At 42.2% G+C, this 27,780-nt stretch overlaps 1 protein-coding gene across 1 annotated transcript in view; it reads left to right on the plus strand.

Moving 5' to 3' along the window:
- The first annotated feature begins 3,108 nt into the window (after positions 1 to 3,108).
- The window catches only part of LOC306978543 (poly(ADP-ribose) glycohydrolase), a 58,426-nt gene continuing 33,754 nt past the window's right edge, over positions 3,109 to 27,780 (plus strand). Inside the window, exons 1-8 of the mRNA XM_079577147.1 lie at positions 3,109 to 3,489; positions 4,900 to 4,994; positions 5,092 to 5,729; positions 7,439 to 7,561; positions 7,678 to 7,764; positions 9,749 to 9,823; positions 18,720 to 18,812; positions 22,506 to 22,660. Of these exons, the coding sequence (XP_079433273.1) occupies positions 3,374 to 3,489; positions 4,900 to 4,994; positions 5,092 to 5,729; positions 7,439 to 7,561; positions 7,678 to 7,764; positions 9,749 to 9,823; positions 18,720 to 18,812; positions 22,506 to 22,660 (1,382 nt within the window). The 5' untranslated portion in view covers positions 3,109 to 3,373. The remainder of the gene's footprint in view (positions 3,490 to 4,899; positions 4,995 to 5,091; positions 5,730 to 7,438; positions 7,562 to 7,677; positions 7,765 to 9,748; positions 9,824 to 18,719; positions 18,813 to 22,505; positions 22,661 to 27,780) is intronic.

Consider the following 27,780-nt stretch of genomic DNA (forward strand, 5'->3'; position numbering starts at 1 on the left):
TGTATATTAATGAACATATAATTGTAAATGTGCCAGAATTAACCTATGGCTACTTTCCATCTGTCGTCCAGTGAACAACATTAAAGGCCAAAGATCATCCACACAATTAAACTTAGACATAAAACATAAGGACAGTGGTCAGTGGTCACATGTCTGGTTCCCTTTGAGCCAACCTTTAAGTTTAGTTTTAAATACTATGAATGTGGGACAGTCTCTGATGTTTGCTGGGATGCTGTTCCAAACCTCACTGATACACCTGTGACTAAACACAGGCGGTGGCGGCTCTGCTCACTCTACCACTGGTACTGGATTTGAACTTAAAGCTCGGGTACCTGATTATTTGGTGTTGTGGAATACATTTCTTTTTGCCACGTCAGTGTATGTTGTAAACACAGCAAAACACAGACCTTGTTGTACTGTCTTCACCTTGAGTTTTATTGAGCAAATTTAGATTCCACAATCTAAATTAGTAGAATTTATCTTGGGGTTGGCCGCCCCAGCTTCACTTTGTCACCACTCAGTGCTGTATACGGATGTGAAATGTGCATATAACTACATTCTTGGAACAATTTGAATACACAGGAAGGACTGTGAGAGCTAGAAACAAGTTTGGGACAGAACAAAAAATGTCAGTGTTTGAACAGGAAAAATCAGGTACCTCAGCTTTAATTATTTAAAGGATGGTGGAGAGAGTTCATGCAGAATCTTGAAAAACCAAACAAGCCATTTTAAATGTTCTAAAATGTTCACAATTTGGAATATTATATTATTCAAGTATTAAAGGGACTATACGGAGTTTAAAAATGTGAAAAATTATGTATTTTCCTCTCTCTACATGTTCCAACAATGTCCTGATTTGTAGAATGAGCTCAGACCTGTTCACCACAACTGCTGCTAAAATCCTGACCTGCACTGTCACTCACAAAGGTGTTACTTCGGGTCTGAAGTGCCGTCATGTTAGCCTGATAAACCACACCCACCTTCTTTCTGCACGAAAGAAGGTGGGTCTGGCCACGCACGGTAGACAAGTTGTTGATTGGCGGCTAAGGCCGAGCCGAACCAATCACGACCGTCACAGAGAAATGAGAAGGTTACGTCACTCGCTGCACCTCTATGTTTTTAGTTCAATTAACGTTAACATCAGCCAAAACTAATCATTGGATGAAGTAGTCAAGGATTTTGCCTCGCGTTCTCCGCGTGAGTTTATATTCACTTCATATTTGTTTAATTGGACACAGCTGTCGTCACGTCCGCTAATCGCTAATTGGTTTATTTCACTGACAATCTGTGCGCGTTAGGCCCGCCCGTTCAAACTGCTCCAATTGCTCCGTGACCAGACTAACTCCCTGCATGGAATGGACAGGGAAGAGTATGGCAGAGCCAGGCAACCGTCATGCACGAGCTTAATATAGAAGGTGCAGTTACACATATGACCTAAGGTGGCAGTAGTGAGTATAAAATGGCTAACTTGCATCTAGCCCCTTTAAGCAATGATGAAATGAAAATCAAATATTTTCAAAGTTTTCTTATATAGCGACTCAATTGATTTTACAGTAGTCAGACTTGTCAGTGACCAGTAAGTAATGCAATATTCAATATGTGAAAAGCAACAAAGCAACAATGAAAAGTGGCCTCTTATCTAAATAGTTGAGACATATAGTTGAGTACAAGTTGTAAATCCTAAAGATGTGCAGTTTGTCACATACTGGGGTTGTATTTCTGGACTGAAACTGCAGGGGACAAGGATCTACCACAAGATGGCGGTGTTGTGCTGCTGTGTGCCTTCCCTTTCCTCTTGCTTTCGTGACGCTTAAAAGGCTAAACAACACGGCCAGCAAACACCCTAAAGAGGAGTTTTAAACAAAATCTTGCCGTCTTGCCCGCAGTGCGATTACAAACCCAAACTAAAATGTTGAGATGAGGAAGAATAAAGTATTGGCAGCGGTGGGATTCGAACCCACGCCATCGAAATGACTGGAGCCTAAATCCAGCGCCTTAGACCACTCGGCCACGCTACCACATGAAATCTCATCGAAGCACATCCGGTTTAAGAAGGAAACTAGAGAAGCAGAGTTCCGGGTTCGAGAGTGCGCAATGTTGGTTAACTAGCTTACAGAATGACGCTAACTTTGTTTACTATTTGTCACCAAAGCTAAAAGTAAACGTAAAGACAAGCGTTATTATGTGAATTCGTTTGATATTTAAACAAACGCATTTACTCTCACAGTGGAAATCGCATTTATTTATTTATTTTTGCACATTAAAAGTGAAACAAATAATAAAAAATGTAAAATCTTCCCGAAAGACTGGATCCCCCACGTGACCCCGAGCACATTTTCTCCTGTTTGGCTTTTCCAAAATCTAAAAGCAAAAAAGTGACCAAAACCTGCAGGAAAAGCAACGATAATACAATAGAAAAGCGACAAATACGTGACAAAAACGTGACGAAAACGCAACAAAAAAGCGACAAAAACGTGACGAAAACGAAACAAAAAAAGCAACAAACACGTGACAAAAACGCAACTAAAAAAGCAACAAATCGCTACAAAAAAGCGACAAAAACGCAACAAAAAAGCGACAAAAACGCAACAAAAAAGCAACAAAAACGTGACGAAAATGAAACAAAAAAAGAGACAAAAACGTGACAAAAACGCCACTAAAAAAGCAACAAAAACGTGACAAAAAAGCCACAAAATAGTGACAAAAATTGGATGAAAAATAACGAAAACATGACAAAAAGCGATAAAAAATACGAGAACAGAACAAAAACGCTTCCAAAATGTGACAAAAACATGACAAAAGAGTGATGAAAAAGCAAAACAAAAACAAAATCAACAACAAATTTGATGAAAAAGTAACCAAAACACACACAAAAAACCCTACGAAAACACCATAAAAACGCTTAAAAATCAAACTTTCCAGTTAAAAAGCTTTGTATCTCAAGTGTCATCAAAATAAAGCCGTAACTTTAATCCCAGCTCTATCCATTTTATTATGATTTTGACGGTAATATTTTGGAAAGAAAGATGGCGCTGTTTCCATAGTGAACAAAGAACGAAGTGCCGAAATCTCGCGATACTTGTACGCATGCGGTAGTGTTTATTCTTTGGTCCAGGGAGTGACTTTTGCTCTCTGTGCCATTTTACTTAAAAATCAAAGCAGTTCGTAGCGTTTTATTTAAACACAAGTACTGTCCAAACCAGGGCAGACAAATGTTTTTTGTTTGAAGCTTTTTTATCCCGCACAAGGCTGGATTTCGCCTGTAGTTAGCTAATGATGCTAACTGTCATTGTTATGTTGACAGCTTAGTAGAAACAGTTACTGAGCGCGTATCATATTTTTTATCATATTTTCTTGTGTTGTTTTTCATTGTATGGCCTTGAAAGGTTTATTCAAAGTCGGCCACCTACTTAAGAAAGGACTAAGTGTGAATTATATTTGGATAAACAGAAGAAACCTCTCATCTGTGGTGACAGTCCCCGTTTTATTGTGAGTACAACACACAGTAATGCGATGATCACTACATCATCCTGTGTTATCAGAAATGTGTCTGTTATTTTTTCACATCATTTCACATTTTAAAAGTGAAAACAGGAGTGTGAAGAAACTCGAACCTTTTCCCTTTTTGTTGCCCTAATTATGAGGAAAAACATATTATGCTGTCTGCTGGTAATGCAGATGAAAAGTGCATTTGCTCTTGTTTGGTTTACCCAGGTTGCAGCCTGTAGGCCAGTGTCACGCCTCATTTGAGTTTTCAGCAGAATCAGAACAGTTGTATTGCCATTGTTTGGAGCAGGTTCACAAACTAGGATTTTTTTCTCGATGCAGACGTGCAACATTAAACATATAAGGCAAGGCAAGGCAAGTTTATTTGTAGAGCACAATTCATACGCAAGGCAATTCAAAGTGCTTCACAGTTGCATAAATACAAGAAAGCAAATAGAATCAATAAAAACATCAACAAAAAATTAATCAATTACACTAAAAAGCAAAAGTGCAGATAAAATACTTTCAGTCATATGCATCGGTAAAAAGAACTGTTTTCAGCCTGGATTTGAAATTCTGTAACACAGAATTTAGATAGAAATAAGCTATAAAACTTTAAACTATAAGGTTAAAAAGGGTATCACATTTTGGCCACATTTTCATCACTTTTTTGTCACGTTTTTTTCAGTTTTTCATCACATTTTTGTCATCATTTTTGTTTGTCAATTGTTCATACATTTTTTGTCACTTCTTCTTCACAATTTCTCACTTTTTCTTCACGTTTTATCCTTGGTTTTTTGGCACGTTTTCTTCACATTTTTGTCACTTTTTCTTTACATTTTTGTCAATTTGTCATCATTTTTTTTGTCAGTTTTTCATACATTTTTTGTGACTTTTTCGTCACATTTTGGTCAGTTTTTCCTCATTTTTTGGCACGTTTTCTTCACATTTTTGTCACTTTTTCTTTTAGTTTTTGTCACTTTTTCATCACATTTTTGTCACTTTTTCTTTACGTTTTTGTCACTTTTTCTTTACGTTTTTGTCACTTTTTCATCACATTTTTGTCACTTTTTCTTTACGTTTTTGTCACTTTTTCTGTAAGTTTTTGTCACTTTTTCATCACATTTTTGTCACTTTTTCTTTACGTTTTTGTCACTTTTTCTGTAAGTTTTTGTCACTTTTTCATCACATTTTTGACACTTTCCTCATTTTTTTGTCACTTTTCCCCCATTATTTTTCTTTCTCTTGTATTTTCATCCTGATTTTCTTTAAATTTTGCTACAATTCTCACCCTGTCTTCAAGAGGCTTTTAGATTTATGTAAAGCCGAACTGGAGAACTGTCAAGCCTTCTTCACTGTGTATGCTCGACCTCGTCTCACCTCCTTTATATTCACGTTTTGTCTCGCCTGCAGAATGACCACTCTGACTGACTTTGAACCTCTGGCCAAAAAGCTTAAAGTCGACACAAACAACAGCAGCACATCAACTTCCCCATCACCCGTGCAAGGTAAAGTAACAAACTAACAGAGAAGTTACAGAGCTCTTTTCTCAACGTTTTTCACAATAGTTTGAGCTAATATTAGATTATGGACAATGTTTTCCAGATCCTTCAAATGGTGCGGTGAATACGCCTGATAATTCCATGGATTTGAAGCCAAAAAATGGGAACGGTTCCTTGCACGAAGTTAAACCGAAGGAAACGCAGCATAAACAACTAAAGAAGTCCAAAAACACGCTGGACTGCTGGTTGGAGAAGCCTCAGAAAGCTACAAGCTCGGAGGAAAACCAACATGACGTGGAAATGATCGAAAACAGCCCCGTGCAAAGCTCCTCCAACGAAAACACGGCCGCCCAAAACTCGGAACAACACATGGTTTCGGACGAAGACGAAACCCAGCTTTTGACTTCGCAAGAGCTGGAAGGAAACTCCGCTATTTTGAGCGAGGCTGCGCCGAAGGAAGCAGAGACTTCGCCGTCCGTAAGAGGAGGGAAGCCCAAAAGCAAGATCACGGATTTCTTCCCGGGCTCGTCTTCTCACGGCGCGGCGGCTGTAAAGCGGAGTAGGATAGACATTTCTGACGGCTCAGAGGAGGAGGAGGAGGAGGAGGAGGAGGGAGGGTCCCCGGAGCCCGATGTGAAATGGCTGGGGACGCCCATAGAGGAGCTGAAGAGGATGCCCGACTGTGGAAGAACTCTGCCTAAACTGAAGCACGAACCGGACCAGCACACCGTCATGATCAGGGTTTGGATTATTTTTATGGCTTTGGGGATATTTCAGTATTTTTGACATAGGGCCTCATTTCCTAGTTATCCAGAGTGTTTTTTTAAATTAATGCAGTCCTTATATTTGAAGAGTTTTGTGGTGCTAGGCTAATGCTAGGCTAGTGCATGTCTATGGTAACTAGTAGCCTGCATTAAAAAACCTCTTCAAAATCATGGGGTCGTCCTCCAAACGTTGCCATATCTGATTTGTAGAAAGCTCCTTTGTGAATTCCACGTGTGGTAATGGAGGCTGCAGGTAAACAAACTACTGTAGATCCGGTAAGTTAGCACAGTGGTTCCCAACCTTTATTGTCTTGTGGACCCCTTGGGCCTTTCAATGGTCGTCCTTGTACCCCCTACCTCAGGGGTGTTGCAGTTTATTTAGAAAGTAATTACTTAAAAATGGTATTTGTAAGAAAAGGGACAGTGTTAAACCTAAATAAACCTAAAATTCTTCCAAGGCAACACATTTTACTGAAAAATACAGCTTTTCCTATAAAAAATTATGTTCCCGTCCCCGTACCCCTGGTTGTTAAACACTGAGTTTAGCAGATCACTCCACCACTGCGTAGCTACAACCAGGAAGCTGATGCTGCTCAAATATCAGTTATTTTAAATGCAAATCAAACATTATTCTATCGACATAGACATTTATATGGGTCGGATCAGACTGTTTTTAATGCAGGCTACTAGTTACCATAGACCTGCACTAGCCTAGCACTAGCCTAGCATCACTAAACTCTTCAAATACAAGGACTGCATGAATCAGCAACACTCTGGATAACTAGGGAATTAGGCCCTATGTCAAAAATCCTGAAATATCCCTTTAAGAGGTTAATTTTCCATTAAAAGAAATAGCCTGTACTGCAGTGGTAGCCAACGTCAGGCCCGAGGGCCAAATCCGGCCCTTCAGCACAGCACCTCTGGCCCTCAAGATGATTTTGAGAAACATTATCACACAAATCAGAGAGTACTTTTAACATTATTAGTGTTAAATGGGAGGAAAAAAAGGTAGAAATACTGTCAATACACCCAATGAGGTCATATATTATGTACAACACTGGCATTTGAAGGAAGTGCACTCTCGTTTTAAGGAAGAAATGACAAATCTACTTGAATTAAGAGATTAAATCTAAGGTTTGAGTAGATTTGGTCTGGTCTTAGATGAGATAAAACCTCTAGTAGTAGTTTATTCTCTTAATAAAGATAATTTTGTGTCATTTCAAGTGAAAAAACAGTTGTCTGATTTGAAGTGGGTTTTATTGTTGTTCCGTTGGCGCTATTTGCATTTGTACCAACTCAAATTCAACATCGAAGAACTTTAATTCAAGCAATTTTAAGTCATTTATCTCATTTAAGATGGTCATGTTTCCAGTGTTGTGCTTTACTTTGGGCTAATAATCAGCGGCTTCGACCCTCGGTTTGTTAACAATAAAGAAAACTTGCCTACCCCTGCTGTACTGCATTTGAACCTATATTTTAGCCATTTCACCCAAAGCAAGAGGCTCATCTCCTTCCTCATTGGATCGTCACCTTGAGAACCAACACAATTTGAAATGCTTATGCTGTTGAGCCTTTTGCTTTATGTCAAACTCATCATATACTACCTTCAAACCTGGCACCGAATTCACCCTTTATTGCACAATACTTGACTAATTCCCCTTTGTGCCTCGTTTGCCTCCCTTCCAGACGGACCTCCTCCAGCGCGGCTCTCTCCCGGCGCCTCACCCCTCAGTGTTTCAGGACGTTTGGGACGATGTTCACGTCAAAATGCCCTGCTCCAGCAAGAGCCTGTTTCCAGTCAAAGATGAGGTGAGACACTTTACGAGCTTCCTTATCTTCCCGAACATGAACGTTTTAGAGTCGCCTTTAAACCAGCAGCTCACTGAGACTTGATCTTTTAAACCTTTGTGGACGTGATTTTGCAGGAAACCGAGGAGCTTCAAAACAAAAGCCGATGGGAGTTGATTGAAGAGTCTTTGAGCAGTGAATTTTCAGATCCGCTTGAACTAAAGGTGAGGCTCATACTTTATACTGCAATGTTAAAGGGATGTTTCAGGATTTTTGACATAGGGCCTCATTTCCTAGTGGAGATATTTTGGTAACACTTTACATTACGGGCCGGTAAGTCCTTGGTACTTACAGTGGTTATTCTAGATACTTATGGTGGTACTTACAGTGGTGAACACTAGTAATAATAGTGGTTCTTCTATGTACTTATTGTGGTACTTACAGTGGTGCTTATGGTGGTACTTACAGTGGAAATTCTAGGTACTTATGGTGGTACTTAAAGGATACTATAGTGAGAATTACATGTATGTATGTACTTCTAGAAACAGTGGTAATTCTATGTCCTTATGGTGGTACTTACAGTGGTAAATAATAGTAATAATAGTGGTTCTTCTAGGTACGTATTGTGGTACTTACAGTGGTAAATACTAGTAATAATAGTGGTTCTTCTAGGTACTTATTGTGGTACTTACAGTGATACTTAATTCTGGGAACTTACAGTGATACTTACAATGGTACTTATGGTGGTACTTACAGTGGTAAATTCTAGTAATAATAGTGATACTTCTAGGTACTTATTGTGGTACTTATAGTGGTACTTATGGTGGTACTTATGGGGGTACTTACAGTGGTAAATTCTAGTAATAATAGTGATACTTCTTAGGTACTTATTGTGGTACTTAAAGGATACTATAGTGAGAATTACAAGGTATGTCCTTCTAGAAACAGTGGTAACTCTTAGTAATGAAGATTGTACTTCTTGTTTTCCCTAATGCTGTTTTATGTTGTTTTATAGTCACACAAGCCTAGAAATTACTTCTCTTTGTAGAAGTACCTCATTTACTTCCTATGAATTGCTGCTGTAGTATCCTTGAATTACCAGTAAGTACCATATTAAATAGAAGTACAACCTTCATTACTAAGAGTTACCCCTGTATCTCTTAGTAATGAAAGATACAGTGGTAACTCTGTGACTCCCTAACCCTAACCCCAATTACTAGTAATTACCACTTTTAGTGCCACAATAAGTGCCACTGTAAGTACCATGGACTTACCGGCCCGTAATATAAAGTGTTACCAATATTTTTGTATGTAATTCATGCAGTTCTTATATTTGAAGAGCTTAGTGTGCATGTCTATGGTATCAGCTAAATGTCTGTGTCGTTTTGAGGTACTATTTTCTAGCAGATCACTCCGCCGCTGCGTAGCTTATACAACCACGAAGCTGAAGCTGCTCAAATATAAATGCAAAACAGTTATAATGATTCGATTAACACAGACATTTTCATGGTTAGTCTGGTGTTAAGTAAGTGATTTACCTCAGGTGCACTGTGGAGCGGGTCAGACTGTTTTTAATGCAGGCTAGCTGATACCATAGACATTCACTAGCCTAGCGCCACTAAGCTCTTCAAACATAAGAACTGCATGAATTTAAGAAAAAAAAATCTCCAGAAATCAACACTCTGGATAACTAGGAAATGAGGCCCTATGTCAAAAATCCTGAAATATCCCTTTAATGTACACAGACAGTGCAGTATTCCTTCCAGAAAACGCCACTAGATGGAGGTATTACTCTAAAGATGTGCAGACAGAATCCCATTTGCCACAATCTTAGTTTGATTTATATAATTTCTCTCTCAACACGCATGTAACTTATATCATATCTGGATTCTTTGAACACTGTAGCAGCAGACGAGGAAAATGATTTAGTAGTTTCAGCCAAAAGGTCAGGTTTAAAGAGAAGCCATGTTGTAACTCAATCTGAATGCACAGCAGTTTATCAAACCATTACTGTATTTCATTCAGAAAATATAACACATTTCTCTCTTCTTATGGTTTTCTATGGGTAATTCTCCCAAAAAATATATATACTTTCAATGCACTCAATAAAAACCCTCCTTTACGAGATCATTTTTGCATGTTAACCATTTGTTTGTGTAAATTGAACAATTAACTGCATTAAAAAAATCCTGTTTTCCATTTGAACAGAGCGTCATATTGAGATACAACGCGTCATACGCCAAGAAATGGGACTTCACCGCCCTGCACCTGTATTGCACTAAGGTAAACCATCATTTTATTTTATATTTTATGCAGCTTTTGTTTGTTTGCCTTTTGGAGCAACATTTTTTTTAAAGTGTAGAAACAGCAAATCCTGTGGTTTTCAGCTCTTCAAACTTCATTACAATTGGCTTGTTGCACAATGTGGCTACGCTAGTTCCTCTGAGCTTAGACTTATCGAAATTAATTATAACTTTTTATAATGAAACTGACAAAAACTTGACTAAAATTTAAAGGGATATTCCAGGATTTTTGACATAGGGCCTCATTTCCTAGTTTCCAGAGTGTTGCTGGTACCTGGAGATATTTTTTTTGTAATTCATGCAGTTCTTATGTTTGAAGAGTTTCGTGGCGCTAGGCTAATGCGAGGCTAGTGCATGTCTATGGTATCAGCTAGCCTGCATTAAAAACAGTGTGACCTGCTCCACAGAGCACCTGAGGCAAATCACTTATAACACCAGACTAACCATATAAATGTCTGTGTTCATAGAGTAATGTTTGGAATATAACTGACCTCGCATCACATGAATGATCGCATTTTGAGGGACTATTTTCTAGCAGATCACTCCGCCGCTGCGTAGCTTATATTACCACGAAGCTGATGCTGCTCAAACATGAGTTATTTTAACCTCTTACCTCCCACCTGAACAGAGCACTTTCTCTCCAGCTTGGTTTTAACCAAATGTAAAAGCTTATTGGAAAAAGTGTAAAAAAAAAAAAAAAAAAGTCACACTGTTTTTAATGCAGGCTAGCTGATACCATAGAAATGCGCTAGCCTTGCATTAGCCTAGCACCATGAAACTGTTCGAACATAAGAAATGCATGAATTATCTCCAGAAATCAGCAACACTCTGGATAACGAGGAAATGAGGCCCTATGTCAAAAATCCTGAAATATCCCTTTAAAGCATTTTCATCCAAAATACTCAAACTAAAATGGCTGCCAAAAACAACACTGCATTACAATCCGAGCATCTCAGTCCCTCAGCGCAGCCTCAGCTGACACAGATGGAGACACATGTTAACAATCACATATTGAGTAATTAAATAACAACTGTCCACTTGTGAAACTCTTAATCAGCGACAGGCAGAGGTTTAAAGGCTGTTTTTCAGTTAAACTGGGCAGATGGCTCGTTAGTTTTTTGAGTCAGTTTCAGTTTGTTTAATTTGATGCTAGATTAGATTAGGTTTGTGTTCACGAGCGTCTGATAACTGTCTTGAATATTATATCAATGCAGCAAATCATCTCTTTTTCCATCAAGATTGAAAGAGTGTATCTCCCCGTGTCTGCGTAGGTTTCCTCCGGGTTCTCTGGTTTGTCCTACCACTAAAAACATGTACAATAGTTGAGTTCTCCAGGTGATAATGGGTGATACTGACCATCAGCCTGACTGTGATGGGTCCCTGGGCACTGCTCCTTATGGGTCGCCCCAGCAGCATCGTAGGTCAAATGCAGAGGACACATTTATACGGGGGCAATAAAGTATACTTTACCCTTACCTTAAGAGGTTGACGATATTATCGGGCCGATTTTTGGGGATTTTACAATATCGGCTATTGGACGATCTCGCGCCAATAAAAGCCGCTGTCTCCCTCAGGGGAAAAGAGAAACATCGTGATGAAGATTGGTTTACAGAGTTCCCTCGTTTATTGCGGGGGTTACGTTCTAAAAATAACCCGCAATAAACAAAATCACATTGAATTTTTTTTTTTTTTAAACATTATTTTCCTTCTTTAGTCGGTGCCATCATGTTAATAAATTGCCTTTGCGTTTATCCGTTTGCAAAAAGCACTTATATGATGGGCTTTACTTTAGACACACTTTCTCCACAGTCAGAGTGTATAACTGTGTGTAACTCCACCCTCCCTCCTCTCTTCCTCCCTCCTCTCTTCCACCCTCCTCTCTCCCTCCCTCCTCTCTTCCCTCTCTCCTCTCTTCCCTCTCTCCTCTCTTCCCTCTCTCCCCCCCTCCTCTCTTCCCTCCCTCCTCTCTTCCCTTTCTCCTCTCCCCCTCCTCTCTTCTCTCCCTCCTCTCTTCCCCTCCCTCTTCTCTTCCTTCTCTCCTCTCTTCCCTCCCTCCTCTCTTCTCTCTCTCCTCTCTCCCTCCCTCCTCTCTTCCCTCCCTCCTCTCTTCCCTCTCTCCTCTCTTCCTTCTCTCCTCTCTTCCCTCCCTCATCTCTTCTCTCCCTCCTCTCTTCCCTCCCTCTCTCCTCTCTTCCTTCCCTCCTCTCCCCCTCCTCTCTTCTCTCCCTCCTCTCTTCCCCTCCCTCTTCTCTTCCTTCTCTCCTCTCTTCCCTCCCTCCTCTCTTCTCTCCCTCCTCTCTCCCTCCCTCCTCTCTTCCCTCCCTCCTCTCTCCCTCCCTCCTCTCTCCCTCCCTCGTCTCTTCCCTCTCTCCTCTCTTTCCCTCCCTCCTCTCTTCCCCTCTCTCCTCTCTTCCTCTCTCCTCTCTTCCCTCCTCTCTTCCCTCCCTCCTCTCTTCCTCTCTCCTCTCTTCCCTCCCTCCTCTCTTCTCTCTCTCCTCTCTCCCTCCCTCCTCTTCCCTCCCTCCTCTCTTCCCTCCCTTCTCTCTTCCCTCCCTCCTCTCTTCTCCCCCTCCTCTCACCCTCCCTCCTCTCTCCCCTCCTTCCTCTCTCCCTCCCTCCTCTCTCTCTCCCTCCCTCCTCTCTTCCCTCTCTCCTCTCTTCCCTCCCTCCTCTCTTCCCTCCCTCCTCTCTTCCCTCCCTCCTCTCTTCCCTCTCTCCTCTCTTCCCTCCCTCCTCTCTTCCCTCCCTCCTCTCTTCCCTCTCTCCTCTCTTCCCTCTCTCCTCTCTTCCCTCCCTCCTCTCTTTCCTCCCTCCTCTCTTCCCTCTCTCCTCTCTTTCCTCTCTTCCCTCCCTCCTCTCTTCCCTCTCTCCTCTCTTCCCTCCCTCCTCTCTTCCCTCCCTCCTCTCTTCCCTCTCTCCTCTCTTTCCTCTCTTCCCTCCCTCCTCTCTTCTCTCTCCTCTCTTCCCTCTCCCCTCTCTTCCCTATTCTCTCTCCTCTCTCTCCTCTCTTCCCTCCCTCCTCTCTTCCCTCTCTCCTCTCTTCCCTCCCTCCTCTCTTCCTTCCCTCCTCTCTTCCCTCTCTCCTCTCTTTCCTCTCTTCCCTCCCTCCGCTCTTCTCTCTCTCCTCTCTTCCCTCTCTCCTCTCTTCCCTCCCTCCTCTCTCCCTCCCTCCTCTCTCTTCTCTCCCTCCTCTCTTCCCTCCCTCCTCTCTTCCCTCCTCTCTCCCTCTCCCCTCTTCCCTCCCTCCTCCCTCCCTCCCTCCTCTCCCCTCCCTCCTCTCTTCCCTCCCTCCTCTCTCCCTCCCTCCTCTCTTCCCTCCCTCCTCTCATCTATCATCTTCTTTTCTGGCCGCTCTGTCTGGCTTATAAATCCGGGGGAATAATCCATTTGGCGACACGTCTCCCTCCCTGACACCCGACTTTTGTTACAGCTCCTCCAGCTCGTTCAGAAACTGTATTTGTCCCTATATAAATAAATACATGTAGCTTTTTTTCCCCCCCCTTCTGCGTCGACTGTGTTTTTCCAAATTGATTTCTGTCACTTCGGAGCGTGACAGTAATAGGTTTTTGCACACTTTGAATGTTGGGGAAATAATTTAATCTTTTTTTCATTTTTTTTATTCCAAAAGGTCAGGTTGGGGAAGTTGTCGAGGAATATGAATAATAAAAAATGCACGGTGTTTAAGTGGAGGCTTGCGCTGCAGTTCTGTGGGTCTTTAAAGGCGTAATGTGTAATACAGATTTATGGAGCCACGGGGCGAAACGACTGAGGTGTGATTTGGACGTTTGAACAGGAAGAAGGCGAAGCGTACACGGTGTAGGATCAGCTTCAAACGGCGGGTGGAGGTCCTGGAAACATGGCTTTGCTCGTCAGGCGGCGCAACGGCTCAGAGGCTGGGTTTAAATGGATGATATTCAATAATTGTCTTGGCGAAAATGAATATCTCCATTTTTGGGGGGACTTTCTCGATAATGGTGAAAGTGAAACCGTCCGAAATATTTTAGAAAAATGTCCTGCAAACATATGAATTTAAAGAGACTATACGGAGTTTAAAAATGGTAAAATTATCCAATTTCCTCCCCCTAAATGTTCCAACAATGTCCTAATGTGTAGAATGAGCCCAGACATATTCACCACAACAATGGCGGCACGGTAGCACAGCGGTTAGCGATCGTGCTTCACAGCTAGAAGGTCCCGGGTTCGATTCCCACCAGGGACGGGGTGTGGAGTTTGCATGTTCTCCCCGTGTCTGTGTAGGTTTCCCCTACCACTAAAAACATGTACAATAGGCCAGGATGAATGAGAGTGTGTTTGTGAGTGCGCATGGGGGACGACGGATGGAAATTAGCTCAAGGCTACAATCCGGTGTGGCTTGTTTACATGCATGAGACCCATGTATGTTCATTAACATGCACTGTCCCGACCAAATAAACCAATAAACCAAAACTGCCTCTAAAATCCTGCACTGTCTCTCAAAAAGGTGTCACTTTGAGTCCTAAGTGCCGTCATGCACGAGCTTAATAAAGAAGGTGCAGTTACACATATGACCTGAGGTGGCAGTAGTGAGTATAAAATGGCTAACTTGCATCTAGCCCCTTTAAAGGCCACCGTTTTTACATTACCTTAGCTTTGACGAGTTCTTTAGGACCTTCACCCGTGCCTTCAATTACATAAACACAGCACAGACGGCATTAGCATTTAGCCTCTCCCTCTCTCCTCTATAGCTCCAAAACAGGTCAAGATAGAAGCTACCAAGCTCTTCCATGTTTTCTCTATTTAAATATGGTTACGTGAAGTGTTCCACTACAAAGTATAATTACACAAAATTAAACAATGTGGATTTTCTAAGCGGATAAAAGGGGGGACTATATTGTAAGGCGTAATAATACCAGGAGTAGTTTGGCATCCGCACAGTAAAGTGAAGATTACTGCGCAGTAAAGTGAAGATTATTGCGCAGTAAAGTGAAGATAAATAAAATAAAGATAGTCTTTTTTTTAAAGGCCAATTATGAATAAGTGATTATAATTTTTTCAATAATCAAGCAGCTCTACCGTGCAGCTGAAGTGAAGCTATGGGGAATGTTTTTGTGGTTATTATAGAGATATTGTAAAGATTTCTCAAATACCTGCAGATACACGCTCCACACTTTAAAGATTACAGTGGCGCCACTTTGACCGCGCAGAGTTCAGACAAACAGAGGTGAATGGCGTGATCGACAGGTGGAGCCCCTTCATGGAATATTCATGACCTTCTCTCATCTTCAGAATAACACCGAGCCGTGATGGACGGGTTGTTCTAACGCCGGCGCTGTCTTTACCAGAGCATCTGTGGGCCAGTTTATCAACACCCCACAGAGAGCCCGAAAGACAGGGGAAACAAATGGAATAGGCGCCTAAATACTGCAATTATTGAAGACACAATCGCTGAGGAATAATGAAAAGGTCACATTTGTGCATTTTGAATCGCCCATTGAGTTTTCCTCCCGGAGTCTTTCTTTGCAGCCTCTACCTAGATTATGACAGAACAGTTCTACAGCAGGAATGCAACACACAACTTCAGATGGATAATCTTACTACATGTTAAAGGAACAGGCCACTGCTTTTCCATACTGAGATATGTTCTTACCTGAGCTTAGACGAGTTGATGCGTACCTGTCTGTTCTTTAAGCGTGCGCTCAGATGTTGTTAGCATTTAGCCTCCCCTCCCCTATGGGGCCAAACGGTGGGGGAAGTTAGAAACGACCAAGCTCTTCCATGTTCCCCCAGGTAGCTCGCCAAAGACTTTCTACATCTCTACATGCTTGATAACTAAAATTTGAGATGCATTTTCTGTTTGTTTTGAACATACTGAACACAATCTGTGAACAGTTGGTTCAATAGTAAAGTATAAGGACTAAACTCAAGTCACTTTCTTTGAAATACCATCTTTGCAAGTATTGCATTTTTCAGTTTTGTTTTTGAACATAAGTGGCTCTCCGATGTTCATGTTGTGTAAAAGTAGCTCATCGGGTATAAAAGGTTAGAGACCCTTGTTTTAGAGCAGTGGTTCCCAACCTGGGGGTCGGGAGACACATTTTGGGGGTCGCCAGATCATGTAGATAAAATATACATACTTTTTTTTAGCGTATATTGTAATATTTTATTGTGGCATGTGTGTGCTATTTTACCAGAGTGCCATTATAGGTTCGTAATTTGATTAATTTTATTTTAGCCATTTGTTTTTTTCTTTGTTTTTTAACCCCTTAACTCCCACCTGAACCGAGCACATTTTCTCCGGTTTGGCTTTACCCCGGTCCAAAAGCTTCTGGAAAAAAGCTGTGAAAATAGCAACAAACTGAGATGAAAAAAATTAGGGAAATGTGACAGAAAGTGAGAAAACATTGACAAAAAATGGATGAAAAAGTGGCAAAAATGACAAACTAACAAAAAAATGACAAAAATTGGATAAAAAAATTGATGAAAAAATGAAAAATGTGACAAAAAAATTACAAAAATGTAACAAAAATTGACAAAAAATGACAAAAAAATGACAAAAAAGTTACAAAAATGAGTTGAATACCCAACAAAAAAATGCTGGGAAAAAAATCTGATGACGTGAGGAAAAAGATCCTCTCGGTTCAGGCGGGAGTTAAGAGGTTAAGAATTATGTAGGCTAATGTTCCGATTTCTCACAGTGTGACCCGGGCGGGGGGTCACAAACCCCTTTAATTGTTATAATAGGGGTCACGGCTCCAAAAGGTTGAGAACCACTGTTTTAGAGGATGCCAGGCAGGCTGAGTTCCAGCAGGAGCCACAGTGTATTTGGAAACTTCGGAAAACTAACAATGCGCCTTTTTTGATAGAGTTTATCGAAAGCACATTCATTCCTTGCTTTTTATAATTATGTTTTACTGTGTGCTTTGTGACTCTGTGTCTGTGAAAGGCGCTATGCAAATAAAGTTTTCTTACTTACCTACTTTCCCCAATACACAGACAAGTCAGGCATCGATAAGAGAACCGATAAAGAATCAAATCGATGGCACTGATATAGAAAAAACCTTATCAATTCCCATCCCCACTCATCAGACCGTTTACAAATAGATATTTCCCCCCAGATCGTCGAGCCCCGGCCTCACCAAAGCATCCCTCGATTACCTCACTCCTTCAAGGGTCAATATAAACCGAGGTGCATAAATCTCCTCTGTTTCCTCTATATCCGCCATCTTTGTTTGATTACGTTGTCAGGTTTTGATGTAGCGTCGCGGTGTAGCGTCACCTCGGCAGTTTAGCCCTGTTACGGTGATCTACGGCGCGTCTTTCGGTTTAAACCAGCTCAGCTCCTGCTGCCGCCGCGCTCCGCCACCTCCGTCATTTATAACCCCCACAGCAGCGGCGTTTACGACCACGGCGCGGACATTACTTACAGCGCTGGTTTAGGCAGGGATCGTCCGGGGATAAAGCATTCACTAGTCTTAATATCAGCTGTCTGTGGGCTGGCTCAACATGGACACGTTTTTATATAAGGTTTCTGCTCTGGGCTTGTGCATGAAATTATAATCTTTTGTTCCTCTTTTAGAATAAGGCAGTGTCTGTAGAGCCACTGGTGTTTCCTTGGTTTTCCTTCCACCATGATATCGTCAATCGCACAACCCTATTTCTAACCGGACTTTTCAGTTTTAGAGAGAGAAAGTCTCTTCTTTTTCTTTGTACTGATCTGTTCGATGCAGCATCAGAGCTTATCTATTGACTCTCGCTCACCTGCCATCAGTGACACATAGATCTGAGTATCATCTGCACAGTTGTGGGAGGATAAGTTATTGCTGTGTATTAGCCGACCCAATGGAAGCATGTACAAGTTGAATAAGAGGGGTCCCCGAATCGACCCTTGGGGAACACCACAGATTTTGGCAATTTTTTCCGAGACACAGCTCCCAATTCCAACAAACTACATCCTCTCCTCGAGATGGGATCAATTCCATGTACAATTAAAGCACTGTTGGTTTAAACTACTTTGTAACAATCTTTTCAAAATTTCTTCGCAGGAATAAACATCCGAGAAAGTAGGAAAATAATCAAAGAGAGACCTATGAATCAGCTGCACGCGTAGTCCAGCCATTATTACATTACTATAAACTGAAGAATCCCCTTGACATTTTGTGGGCCTGAACGATTGTTGAATCATGTAAACAGAATAAAATTACATTAGTTTAGACGAATACTACCAATAAAACCGGCCTCCCCTGAGTCACGTTGCCCTATAGCCCCGGGCATTTACATTATTGGGATTTCCGTTTTGTGAATGGCCTTTACATGCAGGGTTTAGTCATGGGAACATTTATATTTCATTACGATAGATTTTAATATTCGGCAATGGGTGAAACCGTGAGTCATGCAGCATTTGAGTGAATGGTTTGGGCTTTTCCTTTTGAATATAGGCTTTGTTTGGTCATGGGAAGAAATCTAATCATTGTAAATCAGAGGGTTTCCTCATGTAAGACTGAGTCAAACCAACGGCCTACGCAGCACAGACATTAGATCGTAATGTAGATGCCATTGAACACATATTAGTTCAACCCTTTATTTCTTCATCATTGTGTTCTTTATGTCCTTAAAGTCCCCCAAATTGAATCGGAAAGAGCACAGCGACTCTGCGAACTTGTAGCTATAATGTTAGAGGGTTGGATTTGTCTGCAAGTCCAAATAAAAGTACTAAAATTGCTGAAAATCTGTTTCATCTATTAAAAGTAAATGACCAAGCAATCTCAGAATTTGACATCTGTGTAGTGAATTCTCTATCTCTTGAACCTACTCAACACAAACCGTAATTGTTTATAAAGGAATTTTAATTTAGAGTCAGAAAAGCCGACGTTAAACTCCTGCTGTCGTCTCTGTCCCAGGTCCTGGATCCCGACTCGGCCGAACATCTGTTTGACTCTGTGCTGCCAGAGATGGTGCAGTTAGCTCTGAGGGCGCCACAGCTGCTCACCAAGGTAAGGAATAAATACTGCTACTACTATCCATCGGTTTTCTTCCGCTTTATCTGAGCGGAGATGCCCAGACTTCCCTGTCCATGAACTTCCTCCAGCTGTTATTCATTTATACAAAGAGTACCACCTACTTCGAAGATCCTGCCAAAACGTCTACTAAGTGTCCAACTAAACTTAGATTTATTAGTGAATAGTAGAGTGTTGTGTTCAAAGCTTGGATTCAAATCTTTTCCTCCCCAGCTCTGACGAAGCATGTTCCTAAAAAGGGCATCAGGGCGGGATCTCCACTGTAGACTCCACCCTTGTTTGACGTGTTGCTCGTGCAGCTCCAATGCTAACAGTCCGGCCCTCATTAGTACGAGATTTTGAAAATCTTTCTTTTACGACAACCAGCCTGGTCTCCTTAAGGTCAGCACACACTTCACGATTTTTCTAGTCTTAAACGATTTTATATAGCATGGGGGGTCCACACTACACGACTGGATTCAGTGCGATTATAGAACGTCACGCACACACGACTGAGAATCGTGAGAGCGAACACACTACACGATTCTGACAAACAGCTGATGTTTTATAACACTGCGCGTCTATCCTCTACCGCATTCATTCATTTCTCCTCTGGCTTCGAAAACTGACCCCAAATCCGCAAAGATAGGCCTGTGTTTATGAGCGTGGGGAAAACGTGTGCATGTACCGATTGGTCAACGGTGTCAACAATGTCACAACACCGCAGCGCTAGCTTACTGCTACTACGAAGCCTTCAACTTGGCTATAGTTCTGTCAAATGGAGATAAAAGTTGGCGACACGAAGAAGCGGGACGTATTTCAGTGGGTTTAATAAGAAAAGGAGACGGGCCTCAGCCTCGAGATGGAGGAGACGGAGGAGGAGACAGCGGAGAGGCTAGCTGCCGTTAGCGTTAGAGGTGAGGCTAAACAGTTCATCTCCAAACACAGTAAGTGCCGCTAAACTCTGTTCGTGGTTGAAATGTAGCTGGAAAAGGTGGTTGTCGTGAACTTTTGGTGATATAAAGTTGTGCTGTTTCGTGTGTGGGGCTGTGGCCATGAAATGAGTTGTTTGTGCCGCTGGTTTAACAGAGAAGTGAAAAAAAGGAGGTGCGGCGGTGTTTTTCTGTCTTTATATTCACTCTGTCATTCACATTTGTGTCGGTAAAATCACCCACGTTTCTCCTGTGCGTCCAAAATCGGGCTTAAAATCAAACATGTTTGATTTTCTACGACTGGAGTCTAGTCGCGTCTTTCTACCGCCCACACTACACGAACGATTCGAACGTCAGTCCAGTCGTGACCCCCCCACACTACACGACCCGACTCAGTGTGACCGCCTTCGACTAGACGCGACGCGAGAAGACTCGGCACGACTGAGAATTAGAGCGAAATTGAGCATAAAAGTCGTGTAGTGTGTGCTGACCTTTAATTGTAACTAACCCAGCGTTATCACAGGAGGAATATCTAGCTGTAGCAAAGTTTAAGAAAATTAGGGACCAGGCTCTAAAGTTGTTTTTCACGTGTCTTAAGTCCAATGCATTCCAATGGGAGACTAGCGGCTATATGGAGGTACTACAGCAATGGCGGCCTCTAGTGTCGTCGTCGCAAAGCAGAGCGATTGGCCATTGGTAAAAGCGCTACCATAAGATTAAAATACTACTCAGTTTCACCATCAAAAGTAATTCCAAATACCTCCAGGGTTCCGGGTGTCCTGGATCTCCCCGGGGGCCTCCTCCAGGGTAGGACCAGGAGGCACGATTAGATGCCCAAGCTCCGATGGGTAACTGAGCTCCCCTATCTTGAAGGAAACTCATTTCGGCCGCCTGTATCCGTGATCTTGTCCTTTCGGTCAGATCTCATGACCATAGGTGAAGGTGGGAACGTGGATCGAGCGGTAAATCCAGAGTTTTGCATCACTGCACCAATCCGTCTGTCAATCTCACACTGAACAAGACCTCGAGATACTTGAGCTCCTCCACTTGAGGCAAGGACTCTCCTCCAACCCACCTTTTTCCCACAGAGAACCATGGCCTCGGATTTGGAGGTGCTGATTCACACTGCAAACAATTCCAATGTCTCCCATCAAAAACTTTCAGAAAAACCTATTGAATTGTGACAAAAACCTATTGGCCCAGCCCAGTTTGCTTTGCTTATATTCTTCTTCTTCCTCTTATCTTCTTCTTCCTGCACCATGACCCTCTCACAGTCACCGCTCTGATGTTCCTCGCCTCATCTCTCCTTTCGAAGGCCACTCTTCTCTGTTTAAACCTCCGTAAATCGGACTAAACGCCGGGTCAAGGCCTGGCAGCATTGAGCACCATTTATCCGCCGTGGTTTATGGGCCGTTTGTGCAGCTTTTGTCAATACCAGCTACTTAACAAAAGTGGATTTATGTTCTTAAGCGGCGCCGTTTCATATTTCAAATCATTACAGCAGGGAATCCATCTTTTTCCTCCCCTGAGCTTCTTTTAGAAAACGGCAATTCGTGTACATGCTTTGAGGAAATGAGAGGAACTGTGGAGTTGAAGTTCAACACAATGAAAGGAAATTTGGATTCCTCTCAATACTGATGATATGTTTGCAGGTCAAGTTTAGTGTATCAGACCTCAGTCATTCTGGGTTGGAGTGTATTTTGCTTTTTTTGGTAGAAGTTAAAGGTGGACTAAACTGTTCAGGTTTCCACGTGGCATTATAAACTATTTAGACATTAATGCAAAAAAAAAAGCATTTGATTAGTGGTGGTGGTGGCGGCGGTGGTTGTTAGTGGTAGTGGTAGTTCTTCCTCCTTTTTCCTTCTTCTTCTTCCTTCTACTTCTTCTTTCGTCTACTTTTTCCTCCTACTTCCTTCTTTCTTCCTTATTCTTCTTTTTCCTTCTTCTTTCTTCTACTTCTTCTTTCTTCTTCCTTCTATTTTTTCCTCCTACTTTTTCCTTCCTTCTATTTCTTCTTCCTTCGGCTTCTTCCTTCCGTCGGCTTCTTACTTCTACTTCCTTCTTCTTCCTTCTTCTTCCTTCTTTTTCCTTCTTCTCCCTTCTACTTCTTTCTTTTTTTTCCTTCTACTTCTTTTCCCTTCCTTCTTCTTCTTTCTTCTTGTTCCTTCTTCTTTCTTCTACTTCTTTCTTCTTCTTCCTTCTTTTTCCTTCTCCCTTCTACTTCTTTCTTTTTCTTCATTCTTCTTTCTTCTTCTTCTTCCTTCTACTTTTTCCTCCAACTTCTTCCTTCCGTCTTCCTTTTTTCTTTTTCCTTCTTCCTTCTACTTCCTTCTTTCTTCTTCTTTTGTTGATTTAAAAAAAATCCATAAAGTTAAAATTTAGGTAAAAAATAACAGCAGTAATTTTTTCAAGCACTTTACTCAATAACTAAAAATACATAAATGCTCGATGGCAAAGGCCACAAACACTTGAAAAGCAGTTTGACACTTGAGTGGATTTCATGAAAACAACTTGGACACGTCTTACAGGAAATACAGACCTAGGTTTAAGATAAATAAATCAGCTTCACCTAAATACTATTGTGTGTCATGTAAGGTGCAATTTGTTTATTTCTATCGTGAAGCCCAGATAATCTGTTCTGCTCAAAGTGGTGCTTCAGTTCGGGCTCCTGATTGTAATGACGGTTAATTCTAGTGGCTCATCAGCTTAATCAGATCTTTACCTAAACTTAACCCCCTCTTGTCCTTTGTCCCTGCAGCCGGTTCCTCTGCTGAAGCGCGGGAGGAACCACTCCCTCACGCTGTCCCAGGAGCAGATCTCCTGTCTGCTCTCCAATGCCTTCTTCTGCACTTTCCCACGAAGAAACTCCAGGAAAACGGAGTACTACAACTACCCGGACATCAACTTCTTCAGGTAGTAGTAATTCCTCCTCCTCCTCCTCCTCCTCCTCCTCCTCCTCCTCCTCCTCCTCCTCCTCCTCCTCCTACTCCTCCTCCTCCTCCTCCTCCTTCTTCTTCTTCTTCTCCTTCTTCTCCTTCTTCTTCTTCTTCTTCTTCTTCTTCTTCTTTCTTCTCCTTTTCCTTCTACTTCTTCCTAATTCTTTCTTCTTTCTTCCTTCTTCTTCCTTCTACTTTTTCCTTCTTACTCCTTCTACTTCCTCTTCTTCCTTCTACTTCTTCCTTCTTTCTTCTTCTTCTTCTTCTTCTTCTTCTTCTTTCTTCTACTTTTTCCTTCTACTTTTTCCTTCTACTTCTTCCTAATTTTCTTCTTCCTTCCTTCTTCTTCCTTCTACTTCTTTCTTCTTTCTTCTTCTTCTTCTTCTTCTTACATCTACTTACTCTTTCTTCTTCTTCTTCCTTCTACTTCTTCTTTCTTCTTCCTTCTACTTCTAATTTCTTCTTCTTTCTTCTTCTTCCTTCTTCTTCCTTCTACTTCTTTCTTCCTTCTTTCTTCTTCTTCCTTCTTTCTTCTTCCTTCTTCTTCTTCCTTCTTCTTCTTCTTCGTCTTCCTTCTCTCTTCTTCTTCCTTCTACTTCTTCCTTCTTTCTTCTTCTACTTCCTTCTACTTCTTCTTTCCTTCTACTTCTTTCTTCTTCCTTCTACTTCTTTCTTTCTCCCTTCTTTCTTCTTCCTTCTTTCTTCTCCTTTCTTTCTTCCTTCTTCTTCTTCTTCTTCCTTTATTTATTTGCACAAAAATGCAGCCCATTCATAAAAACCCTGTGTTAGCCTCAGTGTCCTTCACAAATACCACACATCCCTGCGGTATCTGTCAGACCTCTGCTTCCTCAGGCCTGCAGTATCTGTGGCATCAGTGGGACGAGCCAAATGGAGCTGAATTAGATTAGGCTTGATTTAAAGATGGCCGCCCCGACAGACGACGAGGCCGGTGGCATTCGCTCACTTCATTGAGGAGAAACAGACCCCAGTGTGCAGGGATGTAGATGCACCGGCTGGACAAAGTGCTTTCAGATTGGACTTACACACAAGAAAGTAATGGCACTAAAAAGATAATATTCAAAAAGTCTGGTTTTAGCCATTTAATTTACCTAGTTGAAGATGCAAGATTATATATGGATATTTTTTCACAGGCTGGCAGTCAATGAGTTAAAAATCGTAACAAACAAAATATCAACTTGTCCAGTTATTTCCCTCGTTAATCTAGCAAATTCTTGAAACTTGGACGGAGCGGACGTCGGGCATCCCTTAACCTTTTGTGCGTTGGGTCACGGGTCTCTCTCTGTGTGACGTTATGTAAGTCCGAAGAATGGTCTTTTCTCCGTAGACCCCAGCGAGTGCATTACTGACCACTCCACTCAAAGGCACCGGGCCTGAGGGGGAATCCGGGCCTTTATTCTGCCATAAAAGAGAAATGAATGAGCTCCAGTGACCCCCGAGGAGAGCGGTGCATTCAAGGCACTTTATTCCACTGTATTTTACATGTTCGGACACGGAGGGGAGGCTTTACACGTGCGCCAGCCTCCCATGGACAGAAGTACAAACGCTTTAGTAAAGTTAGATTGTAACGCACTTCATTTGTGATGTGGCTTCAGAGACATTGAGATTCAGCTCACAATTAATGTTTTTAAACTTTTTTTGAGGAGATTTAATTAATGATAGATCACTGAAATACAACCTACAAGAACGTTATAGGTTTTAACTGCAGGATTCAAGACTCCATGGACTACAATGATCTACAGTGGCTTATAATGGCTTACACTTGTATTTCGCTTTACCAACTTTCTCAACACTCTATACACTTCAATATTCAGCCCTCAATGAAAAAAAGTTTGAACACGCTATACCGGGGTCCCCAAGTGGCGGACCTGGGTCCAAACCCGGACCTCCAGAGGCTTTAGTCCAGACCCCAAAGCCCTTTTTCATCCTCTCAATATGCCCAATATCTAAGGCTGAATGAACCGTTTAGGTGATTTTACTGAAAACAACAGGGTCTCCTACATGTTTCCTCCAGAACAGGAGCTCTAGCAACACAACTAAAGGTGTTTTTCCACCTGCAGGTGCGCATCAGCCGCTTTGTCGAGCTGTTCCAGAACAAAGGAAAAGCTTTGTTTTGTTTTTTCAAACCGTATATGGCCAGGTATATGGCCAGGTATTTGGCCAAACCGGTCGGACCAGGTATAGGTTTTGGGACCGACCTCTGGCTGTGGCCAAAGCGCTGACCCGTGTCTGATGTGACGTGAACAGACTCTGGCCTCTGATTGGCAACGAGACAGTGGACAGTCCTCACTATTAACACGCAGGTCATTGCAGATTTAATATTAACATCATGCGGCTGTGCTAAAAGGGGATTTTGCCAATATTAGCATTTAGCCGCTGTTAGCGCAGCTTTAGCTGATGTTAGCATAACATCTGCATGTATCTTACCTTCATAGTTGTATTTAGCGGTTTCTTTTCTGTTTTATTACAGCTTGGCTCCTCTGAATGATTCCATAACTCTCACCAGAGGGCAGCATTTGTCCACATTTGTTCTCATCGCGGCTCTAAAAACTTTTAATGTCGATCTGTACAGCGTGCTCCTCCGTGGGGGCGCTGCCCACAACAACTTCCGGTGTGTGTGCTGTGGAAACAGAAGTGTAGGGTCGATTTAATGCTCAAAACTGGTTGTTGTACTGTTTACATTTATTATATAGTTGTCACAAAATGTATTTTTAGAAAGAAATCTGTCGCCTACAGCGTTAACAATTATCTAAACAACTGTAAATAAATAAAACATAATGGCAAAATGATTGATTCATTAATCTGTCCTGCTATGTTTGAACAGACAACCTTTTATTAGCAATGGATGTACAGTATATGCCCGAACCCTGGACATACTGTATGTCGAAAGCTACGATAAAGTTTGTGGACCTCGTTACAATGAGCTGTTTATTAGTGGGAAAATTTGAAATTTAAAACTAGATATATCAGGCTAGAAATGAGATATTAAAAAAAATTCTTGGCTGAAGAATTTGAAGTCTGTAGATACGATGTGAGAAATTCCAATTTTCCTTATAAAATTCCCCATTAATTTATAAGAGACGTTCTGCACTTTTATTACATCCCTCACTCAGTGTCTTCGTACAGGAATAACATTTCCCGTGGACAGAAGTCGATCCTGGTTTATTTTGCTCCACAGAGGCCGCCCCACACCCCCCCGAGGACCACTTACTGCAAACGGTCACTGGTTTCCTCAAAGTGCTCCCCCCTCCTCTCGCCTCCTCTCTCCTCCTCCTGCCTTTATCCGTGCGCCGTGAATTGGTGCAAGTCTAAAAGTCGTAGATGGAGCGCCCGGGGCCGGAGCCAGAGCGGCGGTGGATGGAGTGAATGGGACGCTGAGTGAGAGCGGGGCTAATTTAGATCAGGAGTGAAAGCATGACTGAACTCACGTGGGCACGAGGCTGGAGCTCGAGAGGGACGTTCAGAACAAAGGACGGGGATGATGGCTTTGTAACACTTTGGGAAATACCATTAAAGTGTTGAAATTAACAAAGCAGGAGGACTTGGACTTAACTGCATCATGGGGCGATGTGACTAAATGAACCCTGGTTTTCTCAAATTAATTGATTCAGTATCTTTTTAGTTTAGTTTATACGTTTATTTGGTAGGAACAGTGCATGTTCATGAATAAGCCACACCGGATTGTAACACACTGCAGGTGAACAGGGAAAACATAAATGTAGAGATATCAGTTTGGTTTTGCAGATTGTTACTGATATGAACTGCAAACAAATCGGACAGTTCAAATTGATACATCAGGCAAGTATTATAAAACAAAAACCTGAAGAACCCTCAAAAATATTGTTAAGTAAAGAGCCTATGTCACCGGCCTGGAGATGAGTTGGAGATCTGAGTTTCCCCTGGTCACGGAGATGTCTCCAAAACATCCCTGAGGAGATAAGGCGAGTCTCCAGGTAGTCTCAGTGAAAACAAACAGGTTTGATTCTTTTGGAGACTTTATGGAGACTTGAAAAAGTCTCTACGTGTCACAGGTTCAAATGCAGTGGGAGCCTACATGGTGCAATCAAGGAAACACAATAATAACAATTTATTTCTGGTAAAAGTCAAGTAAAACGCATAAAGAAGGTTAAGAATACTACAAAACAGGTTAAATGGAGGGGCGTGCATTAAGGTGCAGTCAGTCATGGTCCTCAGGACGGGGGTCCGGCCGGCTCAGGGAGGTTAACGGAGATTCAGGGGTCCACCTCGGGGAGCCTGCCATGGACTCGCGGCCTCGGGCCCGTGCCTCCCGGTCTGGCAGTCCCGTGTCCTCTCTTCAGTCTGCCTAATCTCTCTCCTGTTGTGTGCACTTCCTTCCGCTTTTAAATCCCCTGCAGAATCAAAGTGCAGGTGCGAGTAATCAACCACTGGGCGGGACTGCAAATCAACCTTAAAAACATGCCAGTTAAAAAACATGCATAATCAAGCACTAAAAACAAAGTTAAAAACAGCCCACTCGTGCCCGTGTCTCAAGTGGTTGTGTCGCAAATACTATTTATTGTCCTCAGCCTGTGAGACGTTTCTGTGAAGTCCCTGCAATGTCTCTGAGACCAGTCGCCTTATTGCCAGGAGACGTATCGGAGACATGTCCGTGTCTAGTCTCCAACTAGTCCCCAGGCCCGTGAGGCAGGCCCTTTGTCACAATCAGTCCGAGTTGCGGAGACGTTGCAGAGACTGACAGTCCTGGCATTCCCCGCAGCTCTCTCCGGTGAGAAAGGCCCTAAAGAGACTGGGAAGTTTGGAGTCTTACCATATTTGGATTACAGAGTCATCTCGGTCGCCTTTCGTGCTACACATGGATACCAAACTTGTTTCAAGTTTCAAGTTTCAAGTTTAATGGTTTTGTATAGCCCAATATCACAACAGAAGTCGCCTCAAAGGGCTGCAACAAACATCAAGGCAATAAAACACAGCAATAAATATGACAATTAAAAGTTCAGGTGAATCCAGGCAAATATAATGTCCAAAGGTAGCGATGAGCGGCGTGGGCGTCCCCCGTCCTTAGACTCTCCAGTACGGCAAGGAAAAACTCAAAAACCC

Source organism: Gobius niger (assembly GCF_951799975.1).
Source record: "Gobius niger genome assembly, chromosome: 19".
NCBI lineage: Eukaryota > Metazoa > Chordata > Actinopteri > Gobiiformes > Gobiidae > Gobius > Gobius niger.